This window comes from Schistocerca americana, chromosome 6 (genome assembly GCF_021461395.2).
Source record: "Schistocerca americana isolate TAMUIC-IGC-003095 chromosome 6, iqSchAmer2.1, whole genome shotgun sequence".
Classification (NCBI taxonomy): Eukaryota; Metazoa; Arthropoda; class Insecta; order Orthoptera; family Acrididae; genus Schistocerca; species Schistocerca americana.
The window spans coordinates 145,694,110-145,707,404 of NC_060124.1; the positions used below are offsets into that span (position 1 = coordinate 145,694,110).

Genomic DNA, 13,295 nt, shown 5'->3' on the forward strand with positions numbered 1-13,295 from the left:
AGACAGTGAACCATCGCTAGCAAAGTCGGCTGTACAACTGAGGCGAGTGCTAGGGAGTCTCTCTAGACTAGACCTGCCATGTGGCGGCACTCGGTCTGCAATCACTGATAGTGGCGACACACGGGTCCGACGTATACTAACGGACCGCGGCCGATTTAAAGGCTACCACCTAGCAAGTGTGGTGTCTAGCGGTGACACCACAGGAAGAATGACAGCTTAAATGCCTGTGTGTGTATTGTAATTAGACTAATTTTGTCTACAGAGTCAATATGTAGAGAGATGAAGAATATCTCTAAATTTATCACCTAACAGTGATTTCTGAACATTTGCAAGTAGTCTTTTGGATGGTAACTGATGTCTATCTACAAGAGTATGCCAATTCTGGTTTTTAAACATTTCCGTGACATGCTCCCCTGAATCAAACAAGCTGTGACCATTTGTGGCATTCTTCTTTGTATACATTCAACAAACCCAGGTACTCCTATCTGGCATGGGCCTCATATATTTGAGCAATATTCTAAGGTGGGCACACAAGTGATTTGTAACCAGTCTCCTTCGTAGGCTGACTGCATTTTTCCAGTATGCTACTAAAGAAACCAAGTCTGTCACCAGCCTTATCTATGATTTGAGCCTCTGTCACCATTCTATTTCATATTCCCAAATATTTTTATAACACTCTTTATTGTAGTCACAAGGTATGTCTGCTATGTGTTTTCATTTTGTGAAGTGCATAATTTCACATTTCAGGACACTGCAATTCTTTGTTCAGTTTGCAATCTCATCAAGATCTATTGGAATATCTCTATATATTTTCTTCAGATAGTACATTATACACAACTAAGTCAGCTCTAAAAAGTCTGAGGTTCTACTGGCATAATCTGCAAGATCATTAATACAGAACATGAACAACAATGGCCCCAACACATTTTCACAGAGGAGATACTGTTTCTAGGGAGGGTTCTTAAATAAAGGAATGCTAGATAATTCACAGCATCAATTCAGAACTGCTAAGTGAAACCATTATATAATTTTTGTCCTTATAAAACAAATATTAACAGCAGCTGATAATGAACATGTTTCTGGTACTGGTTTCATGTGCCTTCATGTGTTCTACTTTACCACCAAAACTACATTCGGTTGGTTGGGTTGGAGAGAAAGGTACCAAACTACAGGGCCATCAGTCCCTTTTTCCACAGTCAACAGATCACGGAGTATAACCATTCCCCAAAATGTCTGGGAAGTAAAAAAGGGGAAGCCTACAACATTTGTGTGACATCAAATGTTCTGTGGTGTGATTGGCTGGAGAAAGAAAGCAAGCAGTCACCACAATGGATAACACCCTAACGAAGATTAAATGTTGTTTTGACCCCTATGAACCATGGACATTGCTGAGATGTGGGAGGCTGGACTGCCTCATCAATACACATAGCTGTACCATAAGTGCAACCATAAAGGTGGGGTATCTGCGGAGAAGTCATACAAACGTGTGGTTTCTGAAGAGGGGCAGCAGGTTTTTCAATAGCTGTAGGGGGCAAATGTCTGGATGATTGACTTATCTGGCCCTGTAACATTAGTCAACATGGTCTTACTGTGCTGACACTGAACAGCTGACAGCATAAGGAAACTATAGCAGTCATTTTTCCTCTGAGGGAATGCAGATCTTCTGTATGGTTAATGATGACAGCATCCTCTTGGGCAACATACTCAGGAGGTAAAATAGTTCCCATTTGGATCTCAAGTGAGGACTACCCAAGAGAATATCGTCATCAGGAAAAAGAAACCTGGTATTCTTGCGGTTGGAGCACGGAATATTAGATCCCTTAATTGGATAATAAGGTTAGAGAATTTAAAAAGAAAAATAGATGCATTGAAGTTAGAAGGGAATTAGTGAAGTACACGAAAATAAATTCAAAAGTAAACAGATGAAATGCAGAAGTGGGTCTAATATTGGATAGGAAAGTAGGAATGCAAGTTAAGGTATTATGAACAGCATAGGCTTGGTGGACACATTATTGTAGCCAAGACAAGATCTAGCTGTGCAGATGAAGGAGAGATTGAAAGAATGTATGTCAAGATAAAATTGTTCAGACAGTTAAAGAAGTCCGTCCCTCCCCCTCAATGAAACTGGACCTTGCCATTGGTGGGGAGGCTTGCGTGCCTCAGTGATACAGATAGCCGTACCATAGGTGCAACCACAACGGAGGGGTATCTGTTGAGAGGCCAGACAAATGTGTGGTTCCTGAAGAGGGGCAACAGCCTTATCAGTAGTTGCAGGGGCAACAGTCTGGATGATTGACTGATTTGGCCTTGTAACACTAACCAAAATGGCCTTGCTGTTCTGGTACTGCGAACAGCTGAAAGCAAGGGGAAACTACAGCCGTCACTTTTCCTGAGGGCATGCAGATTTACTGTATGGTTAAATGATGATGGCGTCCCCTTGGGTAAAATATTCCGGAGGTAAAATAGTCCCCCATTCAGATCTCCGGGCGGGGACTACTCAGGAGGACGTTGTTATTAGGAGAAAGAAAACTGGCGTTCTATGGATTGGAGCGTGGAATGTCAGATCCCTTAATCAGGCAGGTAAGTTAGAAAATTTAAAAAGGGAAATGGATAGGTTAAAGTTATATAGAGCGAGAATTAGTAAAGTTTGGTGGCAGGAGGAACAAGACTTCTGGTCAGGTGACTACAAGGTTATAAATACAAAATCAAATAGGGGTATGCAGGAGTAGGTTTAATAATGAATGAAAAAAATAGGAGTGCGGGTAAGCTACTACAAACACCATAGTGAACGCATCATTGTGGCCAAGATAGACACGAAGCCCACGCCTACTACAGCAGTACAAGTTTATATGCCAACTAGCTCTGCAGATGACGAAGAGATTGATGAAATGTATGATGAGATAAAAGAAATTATTAAGATAGTGAAGGGAGACGAAAATTTAATAGTCATGGGTGACTGGAATTCAATAGTAGAAAAAGGAAGAGAAGGAAACGTAGTAGGTGAATATGGATTGGGGGGGGGGGGGGGGGGGGGGGAAGAAATGAAAGAGGAAGCCGCCTGGTAGAATTTTGCACAGAGCATAACTTAATCATAGCTAACACTTGGTTCAAGAAACATGAGAGAAGGCTGTATTCATGTAAGAAGCCTGGAGATACTAGAAGGTATCAGATAGATTATATCATGGTAAGACAGAGACTTGGGAACCAGGTTTTAAATTGTAAGACATTTCCAGGGGCAGGTGTGGACTCTGACCACAATCTATTGGTTATGAACTGTAGATTAAAACTGAAGAAACTGCAAAAAGGGGGGAATTTGAGAAGTTGGGACCTGGATAAATTGAAAGAACCAGACGCTGTAGAGAGCTGACAAGAATGGGGGAAAGAAATACAGTAGAAGAAGAATGGGTAGCTTTGAGAGACGAAATAGTGAAGGTAGCAGAGGATGACGTAGGTAAAAAGACGAGGACTAATAGAAATCCTTGGGTAACAGAAGAGATATTGAATTTAATTGATGAAAGGAGAAAATATAAAAATGCAGTAAATGAAGCAGGCAAAAAGGAATACAAATGTCTAAAAAATGAGAGCGACAGGAAGTGCAAAATGGCTAAGCAGGGATGGCTAGACGACAAGTGTAAGGATGTAGAGGCTTATCTCATGAGGGGTAAGATAGATACTGACTACAGGAAAATTAGAGAGACCTTTGGAGAAAAGAGAACCACTTGTATGAATATCAAGAGCTCAGATGGAAACCCAGTTCTAAGCAAAGAAGGGAAAGCAGAAAGGTGGAAGGAGTATATAGAGGATCTATGCAAGGGTGATGTTCTTGAGGACAATATTATAGAAATGGAAGAGAATGTAGATGAAGATGAAATAGGAGATACGATACTGCGTGAAGATTTTAACAGAGCACTGAAAGACCTAAGTGGAAACAAGGCCCCAGGAGTAGACAACATTCCATTAGAACTACTGACAGCCTTGGGAGAGCCAGGCCGAACAAAACTCTACCATCTAGTGAGCAATATGTATGAGACAGACAAAACACCCTCAGACTTCAAGAAGAATATAATAATTCCAATCCGAAAGAAAGCAGGCATTGACAGATGTGAAAATTACCGAACTATCAGTTTAATAAGTCACAGCTGCAAAATGCTAACACGAATTCTTTACAGACATATGGAAAAACTGGTAGAAGCCGACCTCAGGGAAGATCAGTTTGGATTCCGTAGAAATATTGGAACATGTGAGGCAATACTGACCCTACGACTTATCTTAGAAGCTAGATTAAGGATAGGCAAACCTACATTTCTAGCATTTGTTGACTTGGAGAAAGCTTTTGACAATGTTGACCGGAATACTCTCTTTCGAATTCTGAAGGTGGCAGGGGTAAAATACAGGGAGTGAAAGGCTATTTACAATTTTTACAGAAACCATATGGCACTTATAAGAGTCGAGGGGCATGAAAGGAACCTGTGGTTGGGAAGGGAGAGAGACAGGGCTGTAGCTTATCCCCGATGTTATTCAATCCGTATATTGAGCAAGCAGCAAAGGAAACAAAAGAAAAAATTGGAGTAGCAATTAAAATCCATGGAGAAGAAATAAAAACTTTGAGATTAAAACTGTGTGCCGGACCGAGACTCTAACTCGGGACCTTTGCCTTTCACGGGCAAGTGCGCTACCAACTGAGCTACCCAAGCACGACTCACGCCCCATCCTCCATATCAGCGCACACTCCACTGCAGAGTGAAAATCTCATTCTAAAAACTTTGAGGTTTGCCGATGACATTGTAGTTCTGTCAGAGAGAGCAAAGGACCTGGAAGAGCAGCTGAACGGAATGGACAGTGTCTTGAAAGGAAGGTATATAAGATGAACATCAACAAAAGCAAAACAAGGATAATGGAATGTTGTCGAATTAAATCGGGCAATGCTGCGAGAATTAGATTAGAAAATGAGACACTTAAAGTAGTAAATGAGTTTTGCTATTTGGGGAGGAAAATACCTGATGATGGTCGAAGTAGAGAGGGTATAAAATGTAGACTGGCAATGGCAAGGAAAGCATCTCTGAAGAAGAAAAATTTGTTAACATTGAGTAGGGCATATTCTGAGGCATCAAGGGATCACCAATTTAGTATTGGAGGGCAGTGTGGAGGGTAAAAATCGTAGAGGGAGACCAAGAGATGAATACACTAAACAGGTTCAGAAGGATATAGGTTGTAGTAGGTGCTGGGAGATGAAGAACTTTGCACAGGATAGAGTAGGATGGAGAGCTGCACCAAACCAGTCTCTGGACTGAAGACCACAACAACAACAACAGTTAAAGAAGCAGTAAAAGGAGCTGAAGCTCAAATAGCTGAAAAGACATGACTTAGTAGGAATCCTTGGATATTACGGTTCATATTGAAATTCTTTGATGAAACGAGAAAATACAAAAATGCAGCCATTGAAGCATTGGAAAGGGAATACAGATATCTAAAAAAGTCTGCAAAAAGTGCAAAATGTCTAAGCACAAAAAAACAAGGGAAAAAATGGGGAGACTGTGGAAGCATTTATAACTTGGGGAAAAAATAATACTGCCAAAAGGAAGATTAATAAACCTTTGGAGAAACAAGTTGCAGTTGCAGCTCGGATGACAATCAAGTTCTAGGCAAAGAAGAAAAAGGTGGAAGGAATATATAGAGAGGCTCTACAATAGAAATTAAATTGATGAAATGGAGGAGGAAGTGACTAAAGATGAGACAGCAAACATATTACTGCAAGAATAATTTAACATAGCAGTGAAAGAAAACAAGTACCCAGAGTAAATGACATTCTATCAGAATCACCATTACTTTGCAAGAGCCAGCCATGATAAAACTGTTCCACCTGGTGTGTAAGATATATGTTGTTGTTGTTTGAGACAGATGAAATATTGTCAGATTTTAAGAAGAATGCAATATTCTAGTTCAAAAGAAAGCACATGCTGATAGGTGAGAATACTAGCAAACTATCAGTTCAATACTCATGGCTGCAAAATACTGGCACAAAGTAACAGAAGAATCAAAAACAGGTAGAAGCTGATCTTGAGAGAGATCATAATGTGTTCCAGAGAAATGCAGCAACACACAAGCCAATACTGATCCTACAAATTATCACAGATAGGCTGAAGAAAGGCACACCTACATCTGTGGCCCTTGTAGAGAAAGCTTTTGACAATGCTGACTGAAATACTCTCTTTGAAATTCTGAAGGCTGCAGTGATAAAATACAGGGAGTAAAAAGTCATATACTGTTTGTCCAGAAATCAGACTGCAATTAAAAAAAAAAATCAGGCATGAAAGGAAAGTGGTAGCTGAGAAGTGAGTGAGACATGGTTGTAGCCCATCAATCCATACATTGAGCAACAGATAAAGGAAATAAAAGAAAAATTTGGAGACGGACAAAGTTCAGGGAGAATAAATTAAAAATTTCAATTTTGTCAATGATACAGTCAAAGACAGCAAATGTCTTGGAAAAGCAGTTAAATGGATGGATAGAAACATGAAAATAGGTTAGAAGATGAGCATCAACAAAAGTTATACAAGGGTAATGGAATGTATTTGAACTGAATCAAGCTATGTTGAGGGAATAGTTTAGGAAATGAAACACAAAGTATTGTATGAGTTTTGCTACATGGGTAGAAAAATAACTGATTATGGCCATGGTACATAGGATACTGACTATACATTTAAGTGTTATGAAATCTTTTCTGATGATATTTGCATTTAATGTAGCCATCTATGTACTGTAGCCTTCTATGGAAGTGAAATGTGGGCAAGAAGCATTTCAAAGGAGGAGAGGAGAAAAGCTTTTGTAATGTGGTGCTACAGAAGAATGCTGAAAACTAGATGCGTGCATATTTTTTTTCTGAGGAGGTATTGGTCCGAATTGAATAGAAAAAATTTAAGGCACAACATCACTAAAGGAAGGCATTGGTTGACAGTTCACATTCTGAGTCATCAAGGAATCGTCAGTTTGGTATTGGAGGGAAGAGCAGAGGGTAAAAAATTGTTGTGGGAAACCAAAGTACGAGCGACTACCGTAAGCAGCTTCAAATGGATGTGGGTTGTAGTCTGGAGACGAAGAGGCTTGTATAGGATATAGTGGTGTAGAGATCCCCATCAAACCTGTTTTTGGACTAAAGACGAACACGACGACGACGCCAACTAGTGACGTATTTAGCGGTTTTTGTATTTAAACATGCGTGTTATGATGTACTGAAAAGTCGAGGAATGTGACATAGTCGTATGGAAGTGTTACCTCTTGATAGTAATACATTTTGTATTTAGTAATTGTAACATTCTATTAGATAACTACGTAATAAAGGAAGTACGAAGTAAACTAACAAGTGGTTTCGATCATACCTGCGCAAGTATTAAAAAAAAAATCCAGATACGCAGAAACACATCGTATTTCGTTTTTTTCTGAAAAAGTTACAATGTTTCATCAAGTTCCCTGTAACATTTAAATTTGAGTTTAATCCAAACTTCATATATTCTTCCTTTAGTCCCGTAAGCGTATAAATTATTTTCTTTCATGCTGTACACACTACGTATCTGGTATCGTGTATATCGTATAACCGTGTTTCTAAATACATTGCTTACCATTATAAACTGTTGTCACATAATACTAAGAATATACTATTGGGCACACATTCACTACACTTGCGTTTTCAGTAAACAACATGCGGCAGCGGCCGAAATCTGACACTGACATTTTCAGATTCGTCGCAATTTTCTACAGAAAATGTGTCAAAGACATTTGATTGATCGATCAGTTACAAATTTTGAAAAATTATTCATTCCACTTGAAATTTTAGAATGTCACATAAATTATTTAAAGATCCACTTCTGAACAGAATGAGTACCAATTTTCCATAACGTATAGACTGTACCATTCAAGAGTGTATACATCCAAAGATGTAAAAAGTAAAGATCATCCCATTGACCATTTGAGTCAACGCCTTCTAGTCGCGTTGCTTGTTATAACCTACGATAATAAAAGTCATTGACATTGTTGACATGTGAATGGCGTTGTGTAATGTTAATGTTTACAATTTGCCGGATGTTAAGTCGACAAGTATATAGTGCAGTTTACTAATAAAGTAGAAGACAGTAACGTAAAGTTAGTATTGTAAGAATGATTCTACCCTCTGCTGCGAAGATTGTATGTCAAGGAAAGAATTTATGTTGCAGCATCAAATTATTAGGAACGGTTGTTCGTAAGTTCTGTTTATTTACAAAAGTATTTCGGCTACAATCAAGCCGTATCAGAGTTGTCTTATTAAGAAATATTACATATCTGGCCTCTAATAGTTTTAAGAAAAACTCGTTGATCAACTATCTTAGATCATGACAACCGTGCCACATCTGGACTGCAATATGTAATCATTATATAGCGTTAAGATGTGTTGCCGGCCGCGGTGGGCGAGCGGTTCTAGGCACTTCAGTCTGGAACCGCGTGACCGCTACGGTCGCAGGTTCGAATCCTGCCTCGGGATGATGTTTGTGATGTCCGCAGATTAGTTAGGTTTATGTAGTTCTAAGTTCTAGGGGACTGATGACCTCAGATGTTAAGTCCCATAGTGCTCAGAGGCATTTGAACCATTTTTATGTGTTAGTTACATGGCTCGATAGCTTTTATGGAAACGGAACTTTTGTGCCGAAGTTCATGAACCATTTGCAAAAATAGCTTGTTGCAGATCATGTATATATTATGTATATAATTGCAGGACCGTGCATTTTTCGTTGTTTATGTACGGTATATGTGGTTAGCGTACATCAATGTACATAATATGGCCTCGACCTAGCCACAGATCAGTCTGTCACCGTAATCAAGATTTCAGGAGGGCTCGAGGTTGGGGAATTATTGTTTGTTTTTGTGATCGATGCAGCTCTCCATGGCGCTGTATCCTGTGCAAGCATCTTCATCTCTGAATAACTACTGCAACTTACATCCTTTTTAACCCCTACCCCCACACACATTTCTCTCCAATACAGAATTGGTGATCCCTTGATGTCCCAGAATGTGTCCTATCAACTAATCCCTTCTTATAGTCAGATTGTGCCAAAAAAATTCATTTCTTTCCAATTCTTCTCTGTACCTCCTCATTACTTACATGATTTCCCCATCTAATCTTTAGCATTCTTCTGTAGCACCACATTTCAAAAATTTCTCTTCTCTGCTTGTCTAAACTGCTTACGATCCAAGTTTCACTTCGTAACATGGCTACTGTTCATACAAATACTTTTATAAAAGGCTTTCTTAAATCTAAATTCTATGTCAACAAATTTCTCTTCTTCTGAAGTGCTTTTCTTGCCATTGCCAGTTTATATTTTTTATCCTTTGTATTTCACTCATCATCAGTTAATTTTCTGCCTAATTAACAAAACTCATCTCCAAATTAAAGTGCCGTTTTTTCTAATGTAATTCCATCTGCAGCAAGTGATTTGATGATACGACTACATTCCATTATACTTGTTTTGCTTTTGTAGATGATCATCCTATATCCTGCTTTCAAGACACTGTCCATTCTGTTCAACTGCTCTTCTGAGTTCTTTGCTGTCTCTGACGGAATTATGATGTTAGCTAACCTCAACTTTAATTCCTACTCCTAATTTTTCTTTAGTTTCCTTTACTACTTGTCCAGTTCACAGATTGAATAACATTGGTGATATGCTACAACCCTCTCTCACTCCCTTCTCAACCACTCATGCCCCTCACATGAGTGCCATCTGGTTTCTGTATGTTACCCCTGCGACTTTCATCATTGCAAAAGATTTCTCTGGGTCTACAAAACTATAAACTTAGGTTTGAATTTCCTTAACCTATCTCTAGGAGAAGCTGCAAGGTCAGTATTGCCTCGCATGTTGCTACATTTCCCCAAAATTCACACTGAACTTCCTTGAGGTCGGCTTCTACAAGTTTTTCCGTTCTTCTGTAGAGTATTTGTGTTAGTATTTTGCACACCGATATTTCACTAATATACACACCTGTATGCACCTGCTTCCTTTGGAACTTGAGTTATTACAGATAGGCCTATCACACTTGAATCCCATTTTCTGACATAAACTTTCTGAATTGACTCTGCTGTATTGGTTTTTATAATGAAAAATGTGTTAAGTATGACAAAGTACAGTTCTCTAAATATGATGCGAAAATTGACAACAGGCTCCAATACATATCAGCCCATTACGACAGCCTGTGTTTTGTCTTGACTTTTGAGTGCACTTACAGTTTCTGCAGTTTTTGAGTTGCCTGCCTCAGTTAGTAATTTGCTTCTGTTGGCCATAGCTAATTGTGTTTGTTTTCCAGAATATGAAAGAATTTTTTGGAGTATTGATTTGTGTTCCAATGTTATATTTTGGCTTGTGAGTTAGCAAAGTCCACAAATGTGATTGATGGAAAAGTAGCTGTGGTAACAGACTAATGTGTAGTGTATCTGAGGTTTGTGTTAGGTTGCTTGGTGGTGATTCTTCTGGAAAACCTGGAATTCTCAGGAAATTACAGTTTACCTTGAAAAATAAAAAAATCAGGGAGATTTCTGGAATTTTGCAAAATCTCAGGGAATTTAATTTCATTGAGTCTTATAAATCACAAATTTTTAAGTTTCAAAGTGTGTGAAATATTTGAATATTAGCCCATATAAATGATCAGTGTTTAAAAGCTGGTTAAAACGTGGCAGAGAGAAAAGAAATTAGTGAGATGCTCAACCTCCCACTCCCCCTTCCTTCCAAATAGCTGCATCTTTTCTTATTTTTTTTTAAAAAAAAAAAAAAAAAAAAAAAAAAAAAAAAAAAAAAAAAAAAATCCATTGAATGTACTGGAGGAAACGTGGCTGTGGAGATTGGCTGATATGTAGTGTAGCCCGATGTTGCTTAAAATACTTTCTTGGTTACTTTTGAAGAGTCCTGATTTTTGAGGTTGTAGTTTCTTGGGAGCCTAAGAGAGCAGTTTAAATTCTGTTTCATATAATAACATTCTGCTATAGAGACCATTGCTGACACTTTAAAATCTGTAAAACTTTTGAGAAATGGTTGGTTGAAACATCCAGTTCCCAACAAAAAGTATGTCTTCAGGCTGCTGAATGCCTTGGGAAATATGTTGTACTAACAGAGCTGTACAAAACATTAACCTATAGTGACAGGGATGTGTCATACAGAGATATTACAGACATTGCAAAGAAAAGAAGGACTTGAAAATGAGTGACTCAACAAGGTGTGAAGGATGTGCAAAATGTGATGAGAAGAGTAGATGGCAAACTAGTAACAAGAGATGCAGTCATTCTTACATTTAATAGCACAGTATCACCAGAACACATCAGGATAAGAGCCATTTGTTTAAAATGAGGCACTATGTATCCAGTCCAGTGTTCTGTTTTAAATCCCAACTCTTATGACACACTGCTCTACAGTGTTTGTTCTTCCTTTCTGAGGTCTCTTAATTGCTCAGTATCACACTGTACAGTATTTCTTTAGGAAAATAAGATGCAGGGGCTAAAAACAAGAAGTGTATTCCATACATGTGAGCCAAAAACAATCTATAAAGCTGTGAAACCCTGCTCTTTCACTACTTCATGTGCTTCAGCTCTCAAAAACCCAGAGTCACCGTGATTCATTATAGACAGCGGCAGCATGGTTGCAGCAGTGTGCTTGTGGCACCAGTCAAACAGCCAAAAATGCCAAGTTACTTTGTTCCAGCTAGTCACCGTGATTCATTACAGACAGCGGCAGCATGGTTGCGGCAGTCTGCATCCCCCCCCCCCCCTTTCCCCCTGTGTGTGTGTGTGTGTGTGTGTGTGTGTGTGTGTGTGTTTTAGGAGGATGTCATGTGGCACCAGTCAAACAGCCAAAAATTCCAAGTTACTTTGTTCCAGCTAGTCACCATGATTCATTAGAGACAGCGGCAGCATGGTTGCGGCAGTCTGCATTCCCCCTTTTTAGATTAGATTAGATTAGTACTTGTTCCATAGATCATGAATACGACACTTCGTAATGACGTGGAATATGTCAGGTTAATAAAAGGTGTCTATACAAGATATTACATTACACAAAATATTACAGGACACTCAATTTTTTATTTTTTTTAATTTTTTATTTTATTTTATTTTTTTGTGGTGGGGTTGGGAAATTACCCACTTACTATATCCAAAAATTCATCTAATGAGTAGAAGAAGTTGCCATTAAGAAATTCTTTTAATTTCTCTTTAAATGCTATATGGCTATCTGTCAGACTTTTGATGCTATTAGGTAAGTGACCAAAGACTTTTGTGGCAGCATAATTTACTCCCTTCTGAGCCAAAGTTAGATTTAACCTCGAGTAGTGAAGATCATCTTTTCTCCTAGTGTTGTAGCCATGTACACTGCTATTACTTTTGACTTTGTTCAGATTGTTAATAACAAATTTCATAAGTGAATATATATATTGTGAGGCTACAGTGAAGATCTCTAGCTCTTTAAATAAGTCTCTGCAGGATGATCTTGGATGAGCTCCAGCAATTATTCTCATTACACGCTTTTGTGCAATGAACACTCTTTCACTCAATGATGAGTTACCCCAGAATATGATGCCATACAAAAGCAGAGAATGAAGATAGGCGTCGTAAGCTAATTTACTCAGATGTATATCGCCAATCAATGCATACACCTAGAAATTTTGAATATTGTACGTTAGCTACCGATTTCTCATCGAAGTATTTATTTATTAATGGTGTCATTCCATTTACTGTGTGGAACTGTATATACTGTGTTTTGTTAAAGTTTAATGAGAGCACATTTGCAGAGAACCACTTAATGATTTTCTGAAAAACATTGTGTGCAATGTCACCAGTTAATTCTTGCCTGTTGGGTGTGATAGCTATACTTGTATCATCGGCAAAAAGTACCAGCTTTGCATCTTCGTGAATATAGAATGGCAAGTCATTAATATATATTAAGAACAGCAGAGGACCGAACCTTGCAGCACCCCAGTCTTGATTGTTCCCCAGGTTAAGAAATCACCAGTTTTTTGCATGTTATGTGAACTGTTTATTTCAACATTCTGCACTCTTCCAGTTAGGTATGATTTAAACAATTTGAGCACTGTCCCATTCCTACCACAGTACTTGAGCTTATCTAGAAGTATTCCATGATTTACACAATCAAAAGTCTTTGATAGATCACAAAAAATCCCAATGGGTGACTTCTGGTTACTCAGAGCATTTAATATTTCATTAGTGAAAGTATATATAGCATTTTCCGTTGAAAAACCCTTCTGGAAACCAAACTGACATTTTTTTAAAACTT

The 13,295-nt window shown here is 38.5% G+C and overlaps 2 protein-coding genes across 3 annotated transcripts in view; one reads left to right on the top strand and one right to left on the bottom strand.

Moving 5' to 3' along the window:
- Nucleotides 1-7,921, bottom strand: part of LOC124619645 — a 214,271-nt gene extending 206,350 nt beyond the window's left edge. Inside the window, exon 1 of one of the 2 annotated variants that reach the window (XM_047146173.1) lies at nucleotides 7,880-7,921. In XM_047146173.1, the coding sequence (XP_047002129.1) occupies nucleotides 7,880-7,909 (30 nt within the window). In that variant the 5' untranslated portion in view covers nucleotides 7,910-7,921. The other variant, XM_047146174.1, reaches the window with a different exon arrangement.
- Nucleotides 7,922-8,008: 87 nt separating this feature from the next.
- Nucleotides 8,009-13,295, top strand: part of LOC124619466 (39S ribosomal protein L39, mitochondrial) — a 75,700-nt gene continuing 70,413 nt past the window's right edge. The window contains exon 1 of the mRNA XM_047145866.1: nucleotides 8,009-8,233. Within this exon, the coding sequence (XP_047001822.1) occupies nucleotides 8,152-8,233 (82 nt within the window). The 5' untranslated portion in view covers nucleotides 8,009-8,151. The remainder of the gene's footprint in view (nucleotides 8,234-13,295) is intronic.